This window comes from Physeter macrocephalus, chromosome 17, assembly GCF_002837175.3.
Source record: "Physeter macrocephalus isolate SW-GA chromosome 17, ASM283717v5, whole genome shotgun sequence".
NCBI lineage: Eukaryota > Metazoa > Chordata > Mammalia > Artiodactyla > Physeteridae > Physeter > Physeter macrocephalus.
Genome location: NC_041230.1, coordinates 32696812 through 32719766, shown reverse-complemented (window position 1 = coordinate 32719766; position 22955 = coordinate 32696812). Strand labels below are relative to the sequence as shown.

General features: G+C 37.2%; 1 protein-coding gene across 3 annotated transcripts in view; it reads left to right on the top strand.

Annotated features, from left to right (window-relative positions):
- CDH8 (cadherin 8) overlaps positions 1 to 22955 on the top strand; it is a 382227-nt gene that overhangs the window by 126453 nt on the left and 232819 nt on the right. For all 3 annotated transcript variants that reach the window (XM_028478220.1, XM_028478221.1, XM_028478223.1), the window contains one exon: positions 3722 to 4016. In XM_028478220.1, coding sequence (XP_028334021.1) covers positions 3722 to 4016 — 295 coding nt within the window. The remainder of the gene's footprint in view (positions 1 to 3721; positions 4017 to 22955) is intronic.

Below are 22955 nucleotides of genomic sequence, written 5' to 3'. Positions count from 1 at the left end.
TACATATATTGAATAAAATGTTTACCAGGTGATAAGTAGTCAGTACGTGTGGTAGTAATAATAACAATAACAACAGCAAATATTTTCTGTTTATTTGTGTTTATCTCCCACTAACCTATGGGTCTTTGAGGGCAGAGACCATGTCTGTGTTGTTTGTAATCATATTTTGTGTGTATTTAATCAGTGAATGGATGAGGTCTTTTTGTACCACAGCCAGGCCAACCAGTCTTACCATCCCAGCCAATTTGCATGTGGCCCTTAAGCTGCTCTAATTAGCAGAAGCAGCTCTTGGGAGAGATGGTCCTCACACTTTCAGATGATACACAATGTGTGAAAATGTGGTGCGTTTGGGATACCTTTGGTACCATAATCTCAGAGAGGGTCCCGGGGTGGGATAAATTGACAAGAACAGTCTTGATGCATTGAAGTGAGCAGGTTTTAACAGATATGTGAAGACCAACCGAAAAAGCAGCAGCTTATCATCATGTATTCCGAAGCCTGAGGTCCAGACCTGGAGTTTTATGAGCATTTGCTGCCTGTAAATTGCTATTCTTACACACCCACACGTCTTTTATTTGTAATGTCAAGTCGGTTACTTGAGCAAGCCATGTGCAAGAGTGTGTGTGTGAGTGTGTGTGATCCAAATAACAGGATGAAATGAATGAATATAGAAATGCAATACTCTGCCTTTCAAGATCATGAGGGCTCTGGATTTTGCTGAGATTTGCTAAAAATAAATTTCAGAAGAAAGAGGAAGCACACAGTGTTTGCTAAGAGTTCTTTCAGGATGGAATCTTGGGAACTTTTCACTCAGCTTGCAACTAGGCTTTATTATAGTGTTTTCAGACAGTTGTATATAGATGAGGATGCTATGAAGTAAAAAGGGTTTTAGTTATTGTACACTTAATATGCAAACTTCCATTTATCTCTGTTTTTCAAATAGATCATCTCAGATTCTAAAACCAATTCTGCACGGTAGATGTTTTATCCCCATATTAGAGGCAAAGTAACTGAAGCTCAATAAATGTGTTAATTTCTCCAGTTTCTATAGTTAGAGAGACCTGAGTCTTAGCTTTGTGTTTTTTCAAAAACCTATGCTTTTCCCTTCTCCCTCAGTTATTTCTAAACACAAAGGATCATCAAAACCTGGGAGTACTATACGATTTACTAATCAGAGGCTATTGATAAATATAAGGAAAATATGGTACAAATAAGTTCTAATATAAGTAATAGTAGCAGCATTTTGAATGTCTTAATTTTTTTTTTTTTTTTTTTTTTTGTGGTATGCGGGCCTCCCTCTGTTGGGGGCTCCACAGGCTCCGGACGCGCAGGCTCAGCGGGCATGGCTCACGGGCCCAGCCGCTCCGCGGCATGTGGGATCCTCCCAGACCGGGGCGCGAACCCGGTTCCCCTGCATCGGCAGGCGGACGCGCAACCACTGCGCCACCAGGGAAGCCCTGTCTTAATTTTTAATAGCAAAAATGTGATGGGCAAGAGTGACACATACCAATACCTCTGTGTCTCAGGAATGCCTGTATATGAATGGAAACGTCCATGAATCATATTTTATTCAAATTTTTCTTTTTTAATAAAAATGCTAATGGAAATGTTAAAATGCACATAAATTAAAATGGTCATAAATTAGGATTAATATCATATTAATGAATTATAATCCTACATTCATTAAGATAAAGTGGCATTTCAATATTTGCTCTTGTTAATAAGTTCAGTACAATAAATGAAAGGGATACATTTTGAGATTCAGTAAGTATTTGATGTAATCTTATGCTTTAACTTTTTAAAGTATTCAAAAGTAAAATAGGAGATCTAGATGCATTTGGATGCTTTGTTGCTGTTTTATGTCTTTTAAAAAATCTTTTCAGGGCTTCCCTGGTGGCGCAATGGTTGCGCGTCCGCCTGACGGTGCAGGGGAACCGGGTTCGCGCCCCGGTCCGGGAAGATCCCACATGCCGCGGAGCGGCTGGGCCCGTGAGCCATGGCCGCTGGGCCTGCGCGTCCGGAGCCTGTGCTCCGCAGCGGGAGAGGCCACGGCAGTGAGAGGCCCGCGTACCGCAAAAAAAAAAAAACAAAAAAACTTTTCATTTATTGAGGCACTAAATACAATTTAAATTGGCAAAGAATGCAATCACTGAATGAACGTGATCCCAAGAGAATGCAGTGTCTTTTGAGTTTCTAGGAGTTTCTTTCCACAAGACTTTTTTTTTCAATATATACGTATGTATATTTTTTAAGGAACAAGTGTTTGAAATCTCATGGTCCAAGAACTATAACTGTACTGGCATTTAAGTAACTGGGTTAAGCTGAAAATATGTACATTTAAAAAAAAAAATCTTTTCATTTATTGAGGCACTAAATACAATTTAAATTGGCAAAGAATGCAATCACTGAATGAAAGTGATCCCAAGAGAATGCAGTGTCTTTTGAGTTTCTAGGAGTTTCTTTCCACAAGACTTTTTTTTTCAATATATACGTATGTATATTTTTTAAGGAACAAGTGTTTGAAATCTCATGGTCCAAGAACTATAACTGTACTGGCATTTAAGTAACTGGGTTAAGCTGAAAATATGTACATTTAAGCAGTATTTTGCAAATATAATTCAATTAATTTTCCTTTAAAAAATACAAACTAAATATATATATATTCTTGTTTTATTTTAGTTTTTTTAACAGGAGTCAACGTAGTATAAAAAGGAAGCACCATATATCAGGAGTCTCCCTCTAAAGAATAAACTGTGAAAATTTGAAAGCCAGGGATTCTGTTTTCCCCAGTACCTACTCAAAAATGTTTTAGGCAGAGTAGGTGTTCAATAAATATTTGTTGCCATGATCTAAGATGGATCTGGATCCCTGCTGTGAAGTTTTCATTTCTCTAAGAAGTCCCATTTCTGGAAAATGTGCTCCCATAATCTGGCCTCAGTCATCTTTGTAAAATGGGAATAATTTTCCCGGACCAGAAGAATTGTGTAAATCAGAGGGGAAAAAAAAACCTTATACAAACATAAGATCTTAATATATATCAGATCATTAGAATTATTTCTGTTTTTATGAATATAGCAGCCAGATCTGAGTTGAATTTTAGGTCCGCTACACTTGATTCCATCAAATGGAAACATTGGAGATGTTATAATATGCCTTGTCAAACTTCCCTTTTCTCATGTTTCATATGAAATATTTAACTCAGTGACTTTTGGAAGAATTAAGGGGATTATCATATGAGAAGTGATTCATATAGCTTTTGGCACACAGATAGTAACCCATAAAAGGTAACTAATAATAATAACTTTAAATATGTGTATTAACAAATTGAAAAGAATACATGTATTTTTGTATTTTCTCCTGGTCTTTTTATCATTCTAAATGCATATCAGTTTATACTGAACAGGTAAATGTATGAATAAATGGAAAGAATACATATATTTTAGTGTTTTCTCCTCAATCTTTTTATCATTGTAAATGCATATCAGTTTATATTGAACAGGCCAGAGTATATTTTTAAAGTGTTCAGACATATTTGTCTGAATTTCATTATATTTTACTTGATATGCATACAGTTGCATAGACTCTTTGTACAGCTACTGTTAGCAGAAATTGATGAAGTTACAATCAATATAGAAAGAAACAACTTTGTATTGAAACATGAGGTAGTAAAACATACTTTGCAAATTGCCACATCACTTACCAATGTCCCTTTTCGTTTTAGTTACATACAGACCTGGATCCTGGGAGCAAAAAAATCAAATATATCCTATCAGGCGATGGAGCCGGGACTATCTTTCAAATAAATGACATAACAGGAGATATCCATGCTATAAAAAGACTTGACCGAGAGGAAAAAGCTGAGTACACCCTAACAGCTCAGGCAGTGGACTGGGAGACAAATAAGCCTCTTGAGCCTCCTTCTGAATTTATTATCAAAGTTCAAGACATCAACGACAACGCACCAGAGTTCCTCAATGGACCCTATCATGCTACCGTGCCAGAGATGTCCATTTTGGGTATGTATGCTTCCAATTTCACAGAACTATTAAGAATCATCTTTAAAATAGCTCCTGGCATCAGGGACAGTGTGTGGCTGAATAAAAGACATTTATTACCGTCTTATCTCTAATTTGCATTTCCAAATCCCCTTTTTTGGCCTCAGTTCCACAGCTCAATAGCTTTAGTCCCTTAGTAATAGGAACTGACGAGGCAGTTTTATTAAAATATCTCTCCTTACACGACAGTACTTCAATAGGCTGAATTTGTATTCCTCTCAGAGACTGTAGTTCGAGTATTGTTACTGAGGCGGATTTATCAAGATTTGTTCCAACGTGCCAGACTAATCCTATTGATATTTTCTTGATGTTTAATTATTTGTTTGTGTATATTCACATGCAGATGCAGCACACAGAGAAACAGAAAACCGTCTAGGTCTGTAGTCGGCCAGATATTGGACTGAGCTGGTGGGTCGAGTCTAGAGTGAATTAGGAAATCACAGTTACCAGAGGCTTCTGAGCTGTGGCCATCGTACTTTAACCGAGCTTTTTAAAGGAGCATTGCTATCACCAATGACTCACTCCCACTTTTTCAGAGCCATTGAAATATTCATTATACTTTACAGAACAGAATATATTTCAAAACATGATTTTCTACTTTTTCCTCCCCTTTTTGGATTTGCTTTATCCCCAGACTCTCGCCTTGATATAGGAAATCCCTGACCCCAGACTTTATACTAGAATAAAAGATATTTTAGAGCTCTTCCTGGTATGACAAAAGTAGTAGGTAGGATCCAAAATCCAGGGCATTAAGATCACCAAAGTTCCTAAGTGTACAGTGGATGTAAGGGATACCCTAGTTTGTTTCATATTGCATTTAAGACAACCTATAAGGATACATGCTATGCAGCAAAATCACATAAATTAGCAGCAGGTGAACAAGATGTGATAAATAAAAAAACACAAGTGGAGATATAAATTGAAGGCCAAAATTAGGTAAATAGTTTGGCTTCATTTGATCTCTTCTTTCTTAACCCACAGTACAACTTTGGTAGATACACCCATTACAGCAGCCAATCAGAACTGACCTCAGGTCTTCACATTTTACCCATGTATTTCTCTTGCCAAACTCCCCTTTTCTATCTCTTTTGTGAGGAATCCTATTATTATTTATTTTTTTCCTTCTTATCAAAATCAAATCACTCCTCTATGGCGGGCTGAAATGACACTTTTTCTAGGGAAACGTCTAGGTCTTTCTAGCAGGAATTTATCTCTCTACCATCACTATTACCACAGAAAGAAACCCACAAACAAGCAAAAACACATTCATGTTTGTACTTCTTTTAAATTCCAACATGTAAACAGGGACTAAGAAATACTGTATATATTTTTTTCTCTCTTTTTATTTTCCTCTTATTTGATCAACTTATTTAGGGCAGAGAACTTGCCTAATCCATCTTTTCATTCAGGTTTGTGTAAGATGATTTTAAAGGACTATTACCAGCTATAATACATACAGAACACTTAATCTTAATTGCTAATGAATGAAGAACAGGAAAGCTGCTATTTTTGCCTCATTATTATGATTTCTACATCTTAATGGCCAAGTCTATATCTATATCTATTTATTGTAAATGTGTCAGAGGCTTCCATTCCTGTGTGTATGAGTCATGTGCCTGATAAATATGTTGAGAAAAAAAAAAAAGCCCCCAAACGTCTGCAAACTTCAAGGTCAATTTCAGCTAAGACAAGGAATTTAAAGATATTATTAGCTACATAATGCAATGTGTATGTGCACCTATGCATTTTTCCTCTATCTAAAGTATTTTTCTTGATAAGAGTGTAGCAACTAAAAGAAATAATCTACACTAACTTACACAGTTATTTTAAAAAATGCTTAGCTCGTGACATCTCTTCTAAAAACCACATGGAATATGCTGCAGTTGAAAGTGTGGGTTTTGAAGTTAGGTGGATGAAATTTTGAATCCTGGTTCTATCCCTTATTATCTGGTTGACTTTGAAGTTCAAGGAGGTTAAACTGTTTCTTATTTTCCTTAGCTACAATGCAAAGATAACAATTTCCATCTTGCTTTCATTGTTTGAGAACTGCGTGATAAAATACAAAGTCAGGGTGTACCATAAAGTAAATAAGTGTTCAGTAATTGGTTGTCGTGGTTTTAAAGATTATTTTTATTAATCGATTTCCCATCATACCTTTGGACCTTTCCTCTGTATCGATTTTACAGAGGTGTCTGGTTTCTGTTTGACTCCAGCCTCTCTGGTTAAGGAGAGGCAGAGGCAGCTGCACTATTTTATTGTCAAGTGTGAATTATTCCCTTCATTTCCATGAAGGTGAATATCAGGATGAAGGTCGGCTCCTATCTCCTTTCTCTCCCCATTACCACTGTTCTCTCCCAGCCTGTCTCTTCCCTCCCCTCCTTCCTTCTTTCATTTTTCTTCCTTTGCTGCTGCAGAAATGCCAACACCTGCACCTGTACACCCTGAAGAATGCCAGCAAGGACTGGGGGATTTCATTGTGCAGAAAGTGAAAAATAAAATTCTAATTGAGAAGTTTACCAATATTACATTGAGATGAATGTGATATTCAAGAACTGTATGCCAGTTGACAAGCTCTCAAGACAAAACACACATATATATTTGCCCACATGGCAGCCAAATTATTTTAGAAATATCATATTTGGAAGCTGTAGACAGAGCTCTTTTATATTTTACTGTGAATTTCAGAACTTGATGAGAATTCACTTTTATAGCAATACCACATAAAGAGTGATGGGCAAGCTTGTCTGGTTTTTACTATGGATCCCAAACTAGCATCGTTGAAGTTGGTTTTTCAGTGAAAATTTGCCTACATTTATTAAGTTCCAGACACTTTAAATAGATATTTTTTTGCTACTGGATATTACAGTGAGGGATACTTAACGCTGATTGTGTGTCCACACCTGGGTTCAGGTAAAATGAACTTTGTATTTAGCTTCAAAGTAGAATCTCAGATTGTTTGACTGCAAATTTTCTACTTGTGTTAGTGACATGACCCATCTAAGCCTCATCTTCTCTATCTGTGTAGTGTGCACAAGCATCCCTACCTAAGAAAGTATGTTTGGAAAAATTCAATGATTATATTTAAGTAACTTGGCATAGCATAGAGTTGGTGCTCAATTGATATTAGTTTCTTCACAAACATCCATTTTCAAGCTACTTCTGCTAGTATGATTCAGTAAATTGCGTATAGGATATGAATGCCTTGGTCAATGAAAAATTGCTCGACAAGCCTTAACTTTATGTTTCACAGTTGTACATGTTGGAATGAAGCCTATTTTATTCAAAAGGGCATATTAGTGAAGATGGGAATAAAAGGATCAGAAAGCCAAGTAGGGCTTAAGCTGGTGGGCATGATTGCATTGTTGAGTACACAGTTAATATAGAACACAGCACTGGTGGTTTTCTTCGTTTTCTTTGAGATTCAAGGCTACTCTCACGATGATCAATATGTATTAAAAAGTTGTTATATCCCCAAAGCTGTGTTAAATGCTTGCAATATTCACAACAATCCTACATTAGTACCGATGTTAACTTCTCTATTTCTCTTTATTTTTAATCAGAAAAAATAGGGGAAATAATAGCTAATCCAAATCCAGATATTAAGTGGGAGAATGGATTTAAATTCAGAGATCTAGCTCTTCCTCACATGGGTTTAACCAGTATGCTGTACTAATTTTTGATAATATCTCTAGAGAATTTTGTTTATATATGCCCTATGATTCTGCTGCCTATTTATAATAGTTACTATTTTTCCAAGGTGGAAGAGCTTTTGAGGTCAGCATACTTTGCAAATTAAATTGAGGAGCTGAGACAGGAGTTGGGCAAAGAGAAGTTTGGGTGAAGTATTACACAGTGTTTAAGATAGGAATATAAGCACATTAAAAATGTAAGAACAATACATCACATAGAAATTCAAATCACAATAAAATTAATTGAGAGCCATGTGGTGACTAACTGGGGCTGAAGTGCTGTTAATATGTTAAAGATAAAAACTACAGAGAGTAACCGGGATTGACTCTGGATTTCCTTGTAGTGAATGCAAAAAAAAGAATGCACTCTCCATCAAAAAATATTAATCAACAAATCAGAAGGTCAAGAGATTACTTAGTAAAATATATTTTGGAAAGGCAAGTCTCACTGCTTTCCAAAGGCTTGTAACTGAAGAGGTCGAGGCTGTCAGTACACAGTATGCTAGTGAGCTTACTCTACTTGAAACAGTAACTCAGCCAGAAGGAAAATGCCAGCATTTGAAAATAGTTTGTGTTGTCCCTTCTATGTGTCATTCTCACTCTCCTGTCTTCTCTTACGATTAGTAGTATGTCTTTTCTTTATAATTTTGTTCTTTTATGGTAAAAGTCTTCAAATCCTCTTTTGGAGGAAGGCCCATATAAAATACATTCTATTTCTTTTGTGTTGTTCATTATCTTTCATTTGGAATAAGTTTAATCTTAGAGAAAAGTTGCATTTGTAGTCCAAATATATTTTTCCTGAACTGTAAGTGAGTACATTGCTGCGATGATGCCCCATTACCATGAGATACCTCAGTCAGTCTTTGCCACATGGGTGTTTTTTCTACATAAGCACAATACAGCCATCAAAATTAGGAAATTAATAGTGATACACCATTGCTATTGGATGCACAGACCTCAGTCAGATGTCTCCATTTGTCCCAGTAAAGTCTTTTTATAGTGATAGGATCAAATTCAGGACCCCACATGTATTACCTCAGTACCTCCAACTCTAAAGCAACACCACAGGGTTTATTCTAATTGTTTCTTTTTCTCCAACAGTGAGAACCCTGTTTCTTTACCCTCGATATATTTGTTGTTTGGATCATCCCTCACTGCCGTAGTAAGTGATTTCCATTTGCTGCCTCTGCTCATCCCCTGACTCCCTGAGACACATGTTTATCTGCTGTTCCTCTCTCCCTCCACCTTCCTGCCTTTCCATGGATTCTTACCTCGCCCAGACATACCTAATGGCTTTTGGAATGAAGTGTTCAGGTGGCAGGCAGACAGTCAGGAATGGAGGCAGCAACTATATAATACTCTCTACTTTTATTCTCCTGTATATTTCAATTGTTTGTTAGTATACTGTAGACCTATGGCAACATCTTCCAATCTGTGCTCCAAATAGATCTACTGAAACAAATCAAATCAAATTTAATTGATCAACACTGAATTTTAAAAAGTGAAATGCTTTTCTTACTTCAGAGTCTTTAAAGTATTAGTATGCCGGAATTTGATAAATGCATATTATAGGCCCTTTTGGAAATTCAGACATTTATATGATCCCAGAAACTATTTTTAAAAAGTATCTTGCAGAACTGCATAATTTAATACTATAAAAGCTTTACAAACACATGTCTAATGAGAAGAAATTTTTGAATCTATGTTAGGTCACATGTTAATTTAGCACGCAGCTAAATAGTCAAATTTGCAATTTCTAAGGAGCAAATTAAAAATTATGATGACTGTAGCTTACATGGATTAGCTTGTTATTCTTGTCACTGCCCAATACGTATTTTCATCCCATATAAAGAAGATTACCCAACTAATAAAGAGATTCATTTTCATATTTTGTTATTATTAAATAAACAGTTTATGTCACAGAAGCTTAAAAGATCAAAGCATGTTCATACTGACAAACTGTCTTAAACCTAACATACATCTTCTTTATAATTTAGAGGTTGTGGCTTTCTTCTTCTCTCTCAGCTAGATTTTAAAAGGATTTGGCAGAATTTCTCTGTTTCAAAGGAGAGATGCAGAGTGAGAAAGGGAAAAACATATCTTGATGGATTTGATTATCTTTTTTGTCTTGTTTGATTCGGGCTGACGAACAAAATTGAAATTCTTTAGGAAAACATGGGCGGGAAATCATGAGGATTGAAATAAACACTTTTAAAAGAAATCCAGCTTCTCTACCTGATATGAATGCCTGTAACAGCTGTGGTTCCAACACTCTAAGATGGGGTGAGGATTGTGTAGTTTCTGTTCTGCATAAGGAAGGTAAACCTCCATTAGGAATACATAGACAGTTGGTGTAATAGCTGAATCTTGTATCTGTGAAGCAGTGATTTCTGATATGTGGATTTTAGTGGTTCCCAAAGGTCTCCCTAAATGATCTGTGGCTTAGAAATTACTGGAGTATCCAAATGGGAAAATTATTGGCAGTTAACTGTGAGAGGTACCTAAAATGAATTAGCCTTCCAAGAGCCATTATGTTATTTCTGCATTGTGGCTCAGAACAAGTTTGGGTATAATGATGGGGATATAAACAAGGTTTATTTGAATGCCTTTTGTGATGAGAAAACTCCTTCCATCAAATTTTGCTTTAATGCTTACTCTTCTGTACTCTCTAAATTATAAGATGATATTTTATTAATCAACTAGGTGATAATGCAATAATATAATTAATTGATTGTATTGTCCCTATGGGATTCTTAACTATTTTTAGGTCAACTCATATACCTGATGTCTTTAATTTTAATGTTCTTTGGGCTAAATATCAACCCATCAAAATACATGAATGCAGGTAGGATAGCTTAGGGAAGTTATTAAAAGTATATAGAGGGGAATTCCCTGGCGGTCCAGTGGTTAGGACTTTGTGTCTTCACTGCCGGAGGCCAGGTTCGACCCTTCGTTGGGGAACTAAGATCCTGTAAGCCTCGTGGTGTGGGCAAAAGAAAAAAAAAAAAAAAAAAAAAAAAAATATATATATATATATATATATATATATATGTAGATGTATACACATGTATATATAAATCCAACTTTCATTCACTTTGAAAATAGTTAAAATTCTAGAACTACTCATTATAGGACTGGCTCAGGAGCTTCAGACCCATTCCTGTTTTGGGGTTTCATGGCCAACATAAACTAGGTGTTTTCAATCGTCTCTTCTTGTAGATTTGGTCTGTCGACTTAGGAATTTCATATGAATACTAGAAATCTTTGAATTCTTTCTAGAAAATGAATTCTCAATCACTAGCCAATAACAATTTTTCAGAATTGTATAAATCACAAGAGAATGTGATGAAATACCTCATTTGATTTTACAAGTTGTAATGTTGGTGTCACTTTTGTCCTATATAATAGAATATTACAAAAATATATTTCAATAAATACCTTAAATTTGAACCTATTGAAATCAAATTTAACACCCTGCCCCTAATTCCATCCCCACTGGTGAACAGGGTCACTCCGTGTGGAATGGGATTAATTTAGAGACCTGTATCTCCCATTCGTGAGTATCTCATAATTTGAATTGGTGTTCTAGAAGATTAAAATTAAAGCATTGGGGCTTCCCTGGTGGCGCAGTGGTTGAGAGTCCGCCTGCCGATGCAGGGGACACGGGTTCGCGCCCCAGTCTGGGAAGATCCCACATGCCGCGGAGCAGCTAGGCCCATGAGCCATGGCCGCTGAGCCTGCGCTTCTGGAGCCTGTGCTCTGCAACGGGAGAGGCCACAGCAGTGAGAGGCCCGCGTACCGCAAAAAAAAAAAAAAAAAAAAAATTAAAGCATTGACTCAGCATTAACAATATCTAAGTGAAGAAGCAACATTGACTATATATCTCAACCTGTGCCTTTAAACCAGGTCATTCCATCAATGTACCAATTAAGCAATCGTTTCTAAGCCTGTTCATAACAGTAGCTAAGGCTTACATTCTGTTTCTTTCCCTCTTATTTTTTCCCTCCATTTTATCCCTGTGATCACTCATTAGAATTAAACTCAATTTGATTAACGATTTGATTATCACATTAAGCTCAATTTGATTATCCTAGTGTCTCTTTAAGTTCTTCAGAAATATGTCTTCTACTCCCTTACGTTTTGATTCTTCCTATTTTTGGATACATTGGGTAACCTCTCTGGAAATTACACCGACTTGCCTATTGTCAGAGAAAGTTCCTATGGCGAATAATACTTCATCCAGGTCTACCATGAACCTTTCTGAAAAGATAAGACATCTACTGCTTTCTATTCAAGTAATCTTCTGTACTTGAAATACTGAAAAGTATTCTCATATCAGTAAACCTGCATTTCTAAGGAAAATCAAAACACTTAACAAAAACGTTGATCGCAGATGGAAAGTTGAGAAACAAAGGGGGAATACTACCCAGACAATTCCATGATCTTGTTGTCTTTCTCTTTGTCCTCACCTAAGAATTAATATTTTAGGATTCAACACATTTATTGACTCTAGATGCAAAAGGGCAAATCATTCTTAAGTTATTCAAGCCATGCTTGTGTCTAGAGCTCTGTGAATTAGCATCAATACCCACAGGGTTATGAGTTTTGGTTACATAGCCATTTCAGAAAATCATGAATTAAAAGGGGTTAGAGAGAAAAAGCACATAGAGTTCAGCCTTTGCCCACATTCGCCTGTCACAGAAATGAATCCACTGCATGTCAGGGCAGCTCTGAAACATGCGTTTGTGAAATCCTGAAGTCTTGGCTGAAAATGAATGTGGGACACATTTGTCAATATATTTTTGGTGTCTGTTATGCCCTCCTTGCCTCTCAGAGCTGGTAGGGGTTCCTAGAGTCTTTATGTGTGTATTAATGTTATTTCTTTAATTTTGATATTTGTGCATAATGGACTTAATAGTTGTACTTCCTGGATTCATTGGACTTAGAAAATTGCCATTTGAGTTTTAGACCCAAATTGCTTTTATTCTTTGGTTATATAGCAATCACAGTTGTGTGAGATATGTGCCATTTTTCCTATTCTCCTTATCAGTAATGTTACATAGAGAAAAACATGATGAAATTTAAATGGCAAGATAGTGACATGCATAGGCAAATAGATCAATACAGGCATGCCTCAGAGATATTGCCAGTTGGGTTCTAGACCACCACAATAAAGCAAGTCACACAAATGTTTTAGTTTCCCACTGCATATAAAAGTTATGTTTATGCTATACTGTACTTTACTAAGTGTGCAATAGCATTATGTTTAAAATATGTACATACCTTAATTTTAAAATATTACTAAAAAATGCTAACCGTCATCTGACAATGCAGGGTTGCCACGTACCTTCAGTTTGTGAAAAATGCAGTATCTGTGAAGGGTGATGAAGTGAAGTGTAATAAAATGAAGTATGCCTGTGGTTACAAGATGGTAGAGAAGATATACTAGCTGTTAAAAGAGCTGAGGATAAAGATAAGTATGTAGATATATGGAGGAAAGACATTTAAGTGTGTATGTGTATACATGTGTATGTATTTGATATTATAATTAGATATCCTAAAAAAAAAGGCAAAAAATTGTTACATCATGAGGCTCTAAGTGAGAACATATGGATTGTCTCAGACGCATCTCCAGTTCTAAGGGAACAAGGTTTTATTCCTTGTGTCTGTGCTGGAAGAGTTTAAAGTCAGTATAACCATATTTGTGTCACTGTTGAAGATGATTTTATGCATTGTTTTTTGTCAGGGAGCATATCACACCAAGGAGTCTTCTCTTTATAACCACGTCAGACTTTTCGGATCTCATCGTTATCTGCCATTTATGAATCTTTGCAAGCCACAAGAGTGGTTTGAGTTCAAGAAATACATGGGGGTAGGAGAGGGGGAATTCATCAAATAAGGGTCTCTGGAATAGGTGTTGAAATGCCTATATGTGTTTCTTCTGAAATCCAAAGCAATGTTATTCACTTAAGGTTAGCACAACGAATAATTGTTTTACGACTACATAGAGATTAATATTTAAAAAGTTTATTTTATGCCAGACACACTATTCAGGTACATTCATTTAATAGTAACAACAACCTTATGAAGTGAATTTTATTATTCTTATTTTTATTAAGAGAAAACTGATGCACACAAGCTTAAAATATACTCAAGGTCTCATCATGGGTAAAAATAAGAGCTCCCATCAGACATGCAGAACCGCTAACAGTCCACAGAGTAACGGAGGAGTTATTATAGGGGTTAGACCATATACAACAACAGAGCTGATAGAAGAGCTCTCGTCTCTGCATCGGGTGATGGGAAGGAAAGCTGGAAGTGAAGTGGAAGAGACCAGGAATAGGCTGGAATCCAAAAGGAGCCTGTACCTGGCTCTCCCACCTCAATTTTCCATGTGGCAGATAACCTGCAGGAGAAGCTGATGCCCTTCGTCACATGGCTGTGCATGGACCTGGCCCGGGACTTGGACATTCTGAAGGAGCACGTCTTATGGTTGCTGAAGGAGCTGTGAGTGGGATTCTGCTCTGTGCCAACATGGTGAGCTTGAGAATCTGCCGAATCAGACCTGTGCTGCCCTAGTGCCCAATGCCCTACGCTAACATTTTGTCTGTCTTCTTCACTTCTGCCTTCAAAATCGCATGCCAAACCTAACCAGGACAATACAGGGAAGGGAATTCTAGAAATATAATCCCAGTTTAGCTAAACTGATAGAGAACAAAGCCATGACAGATATACTTTATTTAGTTTCTGTTGTAGGCTAGGTACTATGGAAAACACTGTATAGATTTTTTAGAAAAGAACATTATATATGCCAGGTATTATCATTGCACATCATATATAAGAATTATATGTCTTATAGGTTACATGTTATTATCATATTTTTACTGAAAAAAATATAAACAGAAATGTATTTGTGTTATGGGATGCATTCTGTTCGACAAAATTAATATGCTGAAGCTCTAACCCCCAGAACCTACGAATGAGATTGTTTTTGGAGGTAGGGCCCTTGAAGAGGTAATCAAGGTTAAGTGAGGACATATGGACAGGCGCTAACCCAATCTAACTGGTGTCCTTACAAGAAGGAATTTGGACACACAGAGAGACACGAGGGGCACATATGAACAGAAGGACAACTGTGTGACAAGGCAGTAAGAGAGTGGCCATCTGCAAGCCAAGGAGAGACCTCAGGAGAAACCAACCCTGCCAGCACTTTGATCTTCAACTTGTAGCCTCCAGAACTGTACAAAAATTAACTTCCGTTGTGTAAATCACCTAGGCTGTGGTATTTTGTTACGGCAACCCTAGCAAACTAATGCAGTTTGTGTGGCCAGATTTACTTAATTAGGATGCACTAGGGTCAGAATCCAAACTCAGAGACTTATTAAATGGGGTATCAATGTTCTCTCTTCTAGAGCTATTGTGTCCCTGTATCAGCCTTGACTTAGGGTCATATCTCTGGATACCTATGGAGTGAACATCTGTTCCCAGCTATGGAATTTTTTAAAAAATGGAAAATCATATGCTTAAGTGTGTAACGTCTTTTGGTTTTAAGTAAACTTTTAATTTTAGTATAGTTTTAGATTTATTGAAAGGTTTGAAATTATACAGAGTCCCCATATACCTCATACCCACATTTCACTATTATTAGCATCTTACATTAGTACGGTACTTTGTTAAAATTAATGAACCAATATTGACACTGCATTTTAACAATTGTGGTGAGTACTGGTCAGGTACTTTTGTAGAATTTCCCTCATTTGAGATTTGTCTCATGGGGTAGAATATTGGGGAGGAAGACTGCCGTTTCGTCACATTATATTAATACATACTATCAATAGGATTTATCCCTGTTGATGTGAACCTTGATCACCTGGCTGAGGTATTGTTTGTCAGGTTTCTCTCCTGTAAAGTTACTCTTTTGTTCTGCTTTCTACACTGTACCTTTTAGAAGGAAGTCACTATGTGCAGCACATACTTAAAGAGTGGGAAGTCATGCTTCCCCCATACATAATTATCTACATTACTCATGTGGATTTCTTGTGCATAGGTGATTGTCCTTCCCTCCTTCCATCCTCCCTCCCTCCCTCCCTTCCTTCCTTCCCTCTTTCTTTTATTTAATCAATAGTACTCAAGGGTTATTTTATACTTTCTGTTATAATCCAATGCAACTTTATTTTCCTGCCTATTTTTTCTTTCCAGCTTTGAGCATTGGGAGCTCTTTTAGTTGTCACCTGTGTCCCTTCCACATACATCCATTATTTTTTGTTTGCTTTTTAGCACTTATATACATTCTTACTTTCCTACAGTGCATGATGCTTCAGGTTCATCTTGTATATTTATTGCCCAGCTTCTAGAATTAGCTATACCTCTAAGGAGCCCCGGTTCTTTTTACTGGGGTATTAGAAGCCAAGATCTGAGTGCTAGGTATACTAGTTGCTCCTGGGTTATCTTTGATTCTAGGCCCTCTCAGATGATAGAGGGAGGACAAATACATGTGGAGGTATGTATATATATACTTGTTTTACAAATACAACGGTAATATATTATTTTGTCACTGTTTGCAATCCATCTTGGGAAACCCCACATCCTAATTTTTAAAACATTTGCATATATTAAGTTTTACTTGTGCTGTAAAGTTCTAATGGTTTTGATAAGTCTGTTGTGCCACGTCTCCATCATTACAGTATCAGACGGAATAGTTTTACTACCTGAAAAAAAAGCCCTTGAGCTTTACCTGTTAACTTCCTCATTCCCTAAACCCCTAGTATCCACTGATCTGTCTACTGAATTTATAACTTTGTCTCTTCTAAAATATCCTATAAATGGAATGAAACAGTATATAGACCTTTTACTTAGCAATATGCATTTAAGGTTCATTCAAATTTTTGTATGGTTTGACAGTTCATTTCTTTTAAACACTAAATAGTATTCCATTGTATGGGGGTTACCATAGTTTGTTTATCCTTTCATTATTGAAGTATATTTTGATTACTTCCAGTTTTGTGTGATTATACATAAAGCTACTATAAAAACATTCCTGTTCAGGTTTTTGTTTAGAAATAAGTTTTCAATTCAGTTGAAATACCTAGGAGTATACCTGATGTATCACTCAGTAAGAATATATTTAGTTTTATAAGAAATTTTAATTGATTTAACCAAAATATTTACCAGAAAGCCCTATCAGTAATCTGTAAAACACTGCAAAGCTATCCCTCGTTCCTTAGCAGGCAAAAACGATGGTAGAAAACCTAGAATAAGAAGCAATTAGTTAATATAGAGATGAACAGATGTACTTGTATGAGTTACAGTGATCACACTGTAAATAGGAATTATCTTAATATGCTGTCAGATCTCCATGCCTTTAGGAAATGCTGCCCCAGAGGATTTTTTATCTTTCCTTTCTTCTGTCAAAATGGGTTCTCCTGTTTCTAGTCTTTGAATATGTGTTTATGGACACTGTTCACCAAGTTGTCTCTACCATTGCTACTCTGCCTATTTCTGCTTTTTGAAAGTTTATGCAAAAAAAAAAGAATGAATACAGGAGTGAGCATCTTGTAGTCAACAACCACCTATGGAGAACCTTCCTCTTTCAAGGCTGTAGTGAACACCCGCCTAATGTCAGCCAAACTCACACTGTGTTTACTCTCTAGTCACGGTCCATCTCCCCGTTGGCAGTATGGGTAACCACCAGCCAGTGTGTGAAGTGTTGCTTCTGTTTTCAAACACAGGTAGACATTTCACCCATCTAGTTCAATTACCTCAATCCCAGGCATTTGCCATGGGGACTGAGAAAATACTGAAATAGTATTTTTCCAAGCAGCTCAGTGTAAAAATATGTGAACTTAGGAACCATCAGGTAGACATCATCCTTTCATGATATATATTGGAGAAACAGAAAAACTATGTTTCACATGTTGGATTTCTTAGTCTCTGGTCCTAGAAACACACTGAATCTCAGTTCCCATCTCTGGTTTCCATGATACTTCCAACTCTCCATATATGACTCAAAAAGGACCAGGTGGGGCAATGCTATATTTCTTAGAAACAGAAATTTCCTAAGAAATATAAAATTGTCTGCTGGATGCTATGGGTGCCAGTGAAAAGGAGTTATTCAAAGAAATTCTGGTCTATCAGAGTAGCTGTAGAAGTGTCTTTCTTCTTGGCTATGTAAACAGTGTATGAAATGATAAATATTTATGCCCACTCGGTGTGCAGTTTTCTCATTATACGAACCTACAGAATACACTATCACTCTTGTGTCTTCCTTATAAAAGATCCTGGCTCTTCAGGGCAAGGCATTGTATGGATGGATATTAATAATGTGTTGTGCATATCTTCATAACATAATAAGAGGTTTTTGGTTTTTTTTTTTTTCTTTTACTGCCATTGACTGCTGCCCATATAAAAGCAATGAACTGACATTTAAATCCTTGGGAAAGTTAGAACCGGAGTGGGATATGGGATATCCCTCTGCCTGGCTTGTAAAAGGGCCATGCATCTCCTTGAACTGGGAGAGAAAGAGACATTGAGAGAATGAATATTCTGAGTTCAGTCTGAAAAAAAGACTCTTCATGCTGGGTGCAGTGTCACTCTTCCATCCATTTATATTCTCAGATCCTATTAATGGATGTAAGATAACCTACCGTCTTCTGTGCTTTGTTCTTTTTTAAAATTAGTATTAAAGAAAAACTAGATGATCAAGACAGAAAACAAAGGGCAAAATTCATTCCTGAGCATGTCTTTATTGTCTTTTTCTCACCTTGACAGCATCATCTGAATAATGATAATCACCCCAGTATTTTTTTTTGTATTGCTATTCCTGTGTAATTATTAGGGCCACTGATACCATTCAGTGACAATAAAATAATATCAAACATTCCCCATTCATTTGTGTATAGGTAACAAGTTACAATGTCAAAGTTAAATGAAAGGAGAAGTGCCAGTATCCATCTTAAGAGCTGCTCTTATAGTGTCTCACAGCTCCAGTCAACATGACACAAGTGCACTGTGAGGGCCTTTTCAGGGACCACACAGCAAGGGAAATAAGACCATGTGATGTGAATCTGGCATCGTCACCACGCTTGATGTAGCATTAAAGGCATGGCTAAGTTAGACTTTTTCATAAGCGTAGAGAGCAATTCTTACTTCTGTTCAGGCTTTTCTACATTTTGGCCTTTTCTTGTCCCCATACATATTTTAAAATTATGCATTGAAGTGTAATAGCCACACAGTAAAATGTGTATACTATAAGAGCACAAGCTCACAGACCCAGCAAACGTGTAATCAGCACCCAGATAAAAAATCAGAAGAGTTCCCAGCACTGCAAGATTCATTTTTGTGCTTCCTCCCAATATCCTCACTTCTATAAGCATAGAGAAGTTTTGCCTGCTTTGTGCTTTATGCAGCTGGACTCATACACTGCTTTTGCTTTTGAGTCTGGTTTCTCTCAACACCCAAGCTTGAAACCAGGTCTACCAAGTTTACAAAGATTGGTGAATGAACCAGTGAATATATTGATTTCTATATTTACTTATCCTTTTGATTCCTCTCCCCTCGTCCCCTCTTTTCTTTTGTATTCTGGAAAAGCTGGAGGCTGACTTTAATATTAGCTATGTTATTTGGGGTGACCTTTCATTGTGTGCCAAGCTCAAGGCAGCTAAGGGGGACCTTCCATGTCAAGGCCAGGGTTAGTTCTACCAGTGGTAAATCTGCACCTGTGGGAAGTTTAAGTATCCCATCTACCTGAAAAAAATCTCACCTTATTCCTAACAGAAATTCGCTAATTAAAGCTCCATTCATTCCAGAGAAAACAAAACTACTGTTCTGCCTCTACCACTTTATTTCATCTTTTTGTTTCAACCTCCATGTCTCTATTTTCTCCAAGGTTTTCATCAAATCATTGAACAGACATGTATGAGCACCTGCCATTTATAGACAGTGAAGTCACAGAGATCAAAGCTGTGTTTGCAGAGAGAAAGACCCAGTGGTGAAGAGTACATTCTCTGGAGTCAGCAGGGCTTGTTGCAAATTCCCACTAGTTTCTTTACAGCAACGAACCCGCCTTTAGCCCTTAGAAATGCATCTCCAGGATTATTGTCCAGTCTCAAATATGCCATTAGCCTACATGGAACTGTCATGTTAGAGAAAACTATTATAATTTTATTTATATAAATTGTCATTAAAAAAAATCCTACCTCTTGTATCACTTGCCATAAATAGAGAAGATAAGTATCAGATAAATATATTAGATAAATATCATGAAAAATATACATACTATTAGATAAGTATAATGTGAGATATATATATAAATATATAAAAGTCATTAATTTTTGTATAGACACTGTTGCCTGCCAAAGGCTCTTATCCCCAAGCCTGGTATTCCTTAGTATATAAAGGGATTTTGGCAAATATTACAAAGGTGTTAAACACATCCTGGCATAAAACCGAAATAATGTCTTCAGTATAATCTGAATGGTTAAAGGGAGAATGAAATGGATATACTACATCTGTCGCTATGGATTTGAAATTAATTGATGCTGATTCTTTGTATACCTAAAGTGCCATATTTTGGAAAGTGAATATGTTATGTAAAACGCAAGTTCACGTTTTGGTAAATGCCACACCAAGACACATGCCTTCAAGGGGCGCATAGTCTGTCAGGGAAGATAACATGCTTTCCCGAGGCTTGTGAAAGATGCGGAAAAACTATCATAGCAGAAACCATGATTACCTAGGCGGCCGAGGGATGCCAAGAGATACCCCTGGGAACTTGGCTTGCCTAAGATTTGCATGGCAGGGTATCAATTAAAATTTCATGTTTCCTCATGACTCAGAGGACCTGCTGCTGTTTCTTAAGATCTTTGGAAGTGACAAGAACGAGGCCCATGGAATCCCCTGCTCAGAAGTCAAGTCATGTGAGCAGAGCAGAGGCTGTATTAGCAGAACTGTGCGGGCTCTGCTTAATAGCTTAAGGATTGATTCTTGCAAAATGGAAAATATGTCAGCATCATCTCTCCATTCCTAGGCCTAAGGAATCCAGTGTGTATAAGCAATTAGTGTCGTATTCAAATGAGCAAGCAGGTGGATGAATTTAAAGGTGTGTAATTGTTTTAAATATTGGATGGGAGCTTTTGCATTATGTCCATCAAGTAAAACACCTTTGATCTGAAGATATTTCCAAGTGTTGTGATTAAAGTGAGTTATTGCTGTGCTATCAGCAATGGCGATAAAGGCCATTTTGAAGCTCCCCTACCCCAGCTGCAGGGACAAGGGCCATGCTGGATTTTGAAGGGATATTCTAACACTTCAGACTTGGCATTTGCTTTGAACAGAAAAGATATGCCTGACTAATGCTAAGATTTCCCTGACTTTTTAGATATATCTGTAGCTCTTTAAGTTCTACAGAGTGGGGGATTCTTAGAATGTGGGATTCAAGGTTAGGCTTAGGACGGTGTAAAGAGTATAAAAATGTGCTTCTTTGTGTCTGATTTAATGCTTTCTTGAAATGCTCAAAGATAAAAGCTCGAGCTTTGAAGCCAGACTGTTTGAATTGTGGATCTTCTCCTAACTACTGAATGACCACGAGGAGGGAATTTACCCCTCTGAATCTGCGTTTCTTCTTTTAAGAGGGATTTGAAAAGGAAAATTATATGAAAGGAAAAAATACTCTGCCTGACATGCAATATTTCAATAAGTGTCAGTTTTGCCCAGGCTTTGAGGCATAGCTATGTGTTAGAAAGGTTACCCAGACTTCCTTTCTCAGTCAGCATGCTGCTTCTGAATTCTCTGAGCATGTACATAAAGTTGAGTCTTTATCTCTGATATTTTTGTTTATGATACATTTTCAGAATTAAGTTAATCTGTCCAAAACAAATAATTGATTATTCCATTAGCTTTACTTCAGACGATATCTTCACCCTTTGTTCCTATGAGCCCCCCCTCTTTTATTATTTTCTAAATTCACCCTCCAAAATTAGCATTTTATTTCTGAGCTTTCCTCTGAGTTCCAGACCTACAGCTTAGACTGTCCATGTGACATGTAAATGTGAGATTGAGGCACCTTGGTTAACAACAAGCACATTCAAAACTGAATGCATCTGTTAGTTATTGCTGTTTAACACTATTACCACAAATTTCATGGCTTTTAACAACACACATTATCTATCTCATGGTTCCTGTGGGTCAGGACACATTCAGGAGGTCTGTGGATCCTCTTGCTTTAGAACCTCACAAGGCTGCAATCAAAGTTTCAGCAAGGGCTGAGGTCTCATCTGAGGCTTGATAAGCAAGACCTCAATTCCAAGATCTCATGGTTGTTGTCAGCATTCAGATCCTTGAGGGGCTCAGTTTCTTTGCTACCTGTGTCTGGTGGGCACCCTCCACTTCTTGCTACATAGATTTTCCAAATGGCAGCTCAGAATGTGGCAAGTTGCTTCTTCACAGCCAGCAAAAGACAGTCTCGGCATGGTAGGCATTACAATCTCAGATAAAATCATCACATCCACACAACCATATACACCCAGTCACCTTTGCTGTATTTTAATGGTTAGAAGCAAGTCCCCGGTCATACTTATTATTGATCTCCTCCAATCTGGTTCTATAGTAGCAAGAGTGATATTTCCAAAACATGGTTTTGAGCATGGCATTCCCTTACCACACATAGTGGGTTGGCCAAAACGTTCTTTTGGTTTTTTAAGTAAAGACACATTTTTCATTTTCACCAAGAACTTTATTGAACAAAGTATTCACCGTTTTGTTCCACAGCTTCTGCCATTTTTCAGGCAACTTCATAATTCCATCCTCCCAAAACTTTGTATCTTTTTGAGCAAAGAACTGTTCCAGGTGCCTTTTATAGTCTTCCAGGGAATTGCAGTTTTTTCCATTGAGAGAATTTTGTAAAGACCGAAATAAATGGAAATCCAAAGGTGTAATGTTTGGTGAATATGGCAGACGAATCAGAGCTTCCCAGCCAAGCTGTAACAGTTTTTTTTTTTCTTTTTTATAAATTTATTTATTTATTTTTGGCTGCGTTGGGTCTTCGTTGCTGTGCGCGGGCTTTCTCTAGTTGTGGTGAGCGGGGGCTACTCTTCGTTGCGTTGCGCAGGCTTCTCCCTGCCGTGGCTTCTCTTGTTGCAGGGCACGGGCTCTAGGCGCGTGGGCTTCAGTAGTCGTGGCTCGTGGGCTCTAGAGCTCAGGCTCAGTAGTTGTGGCG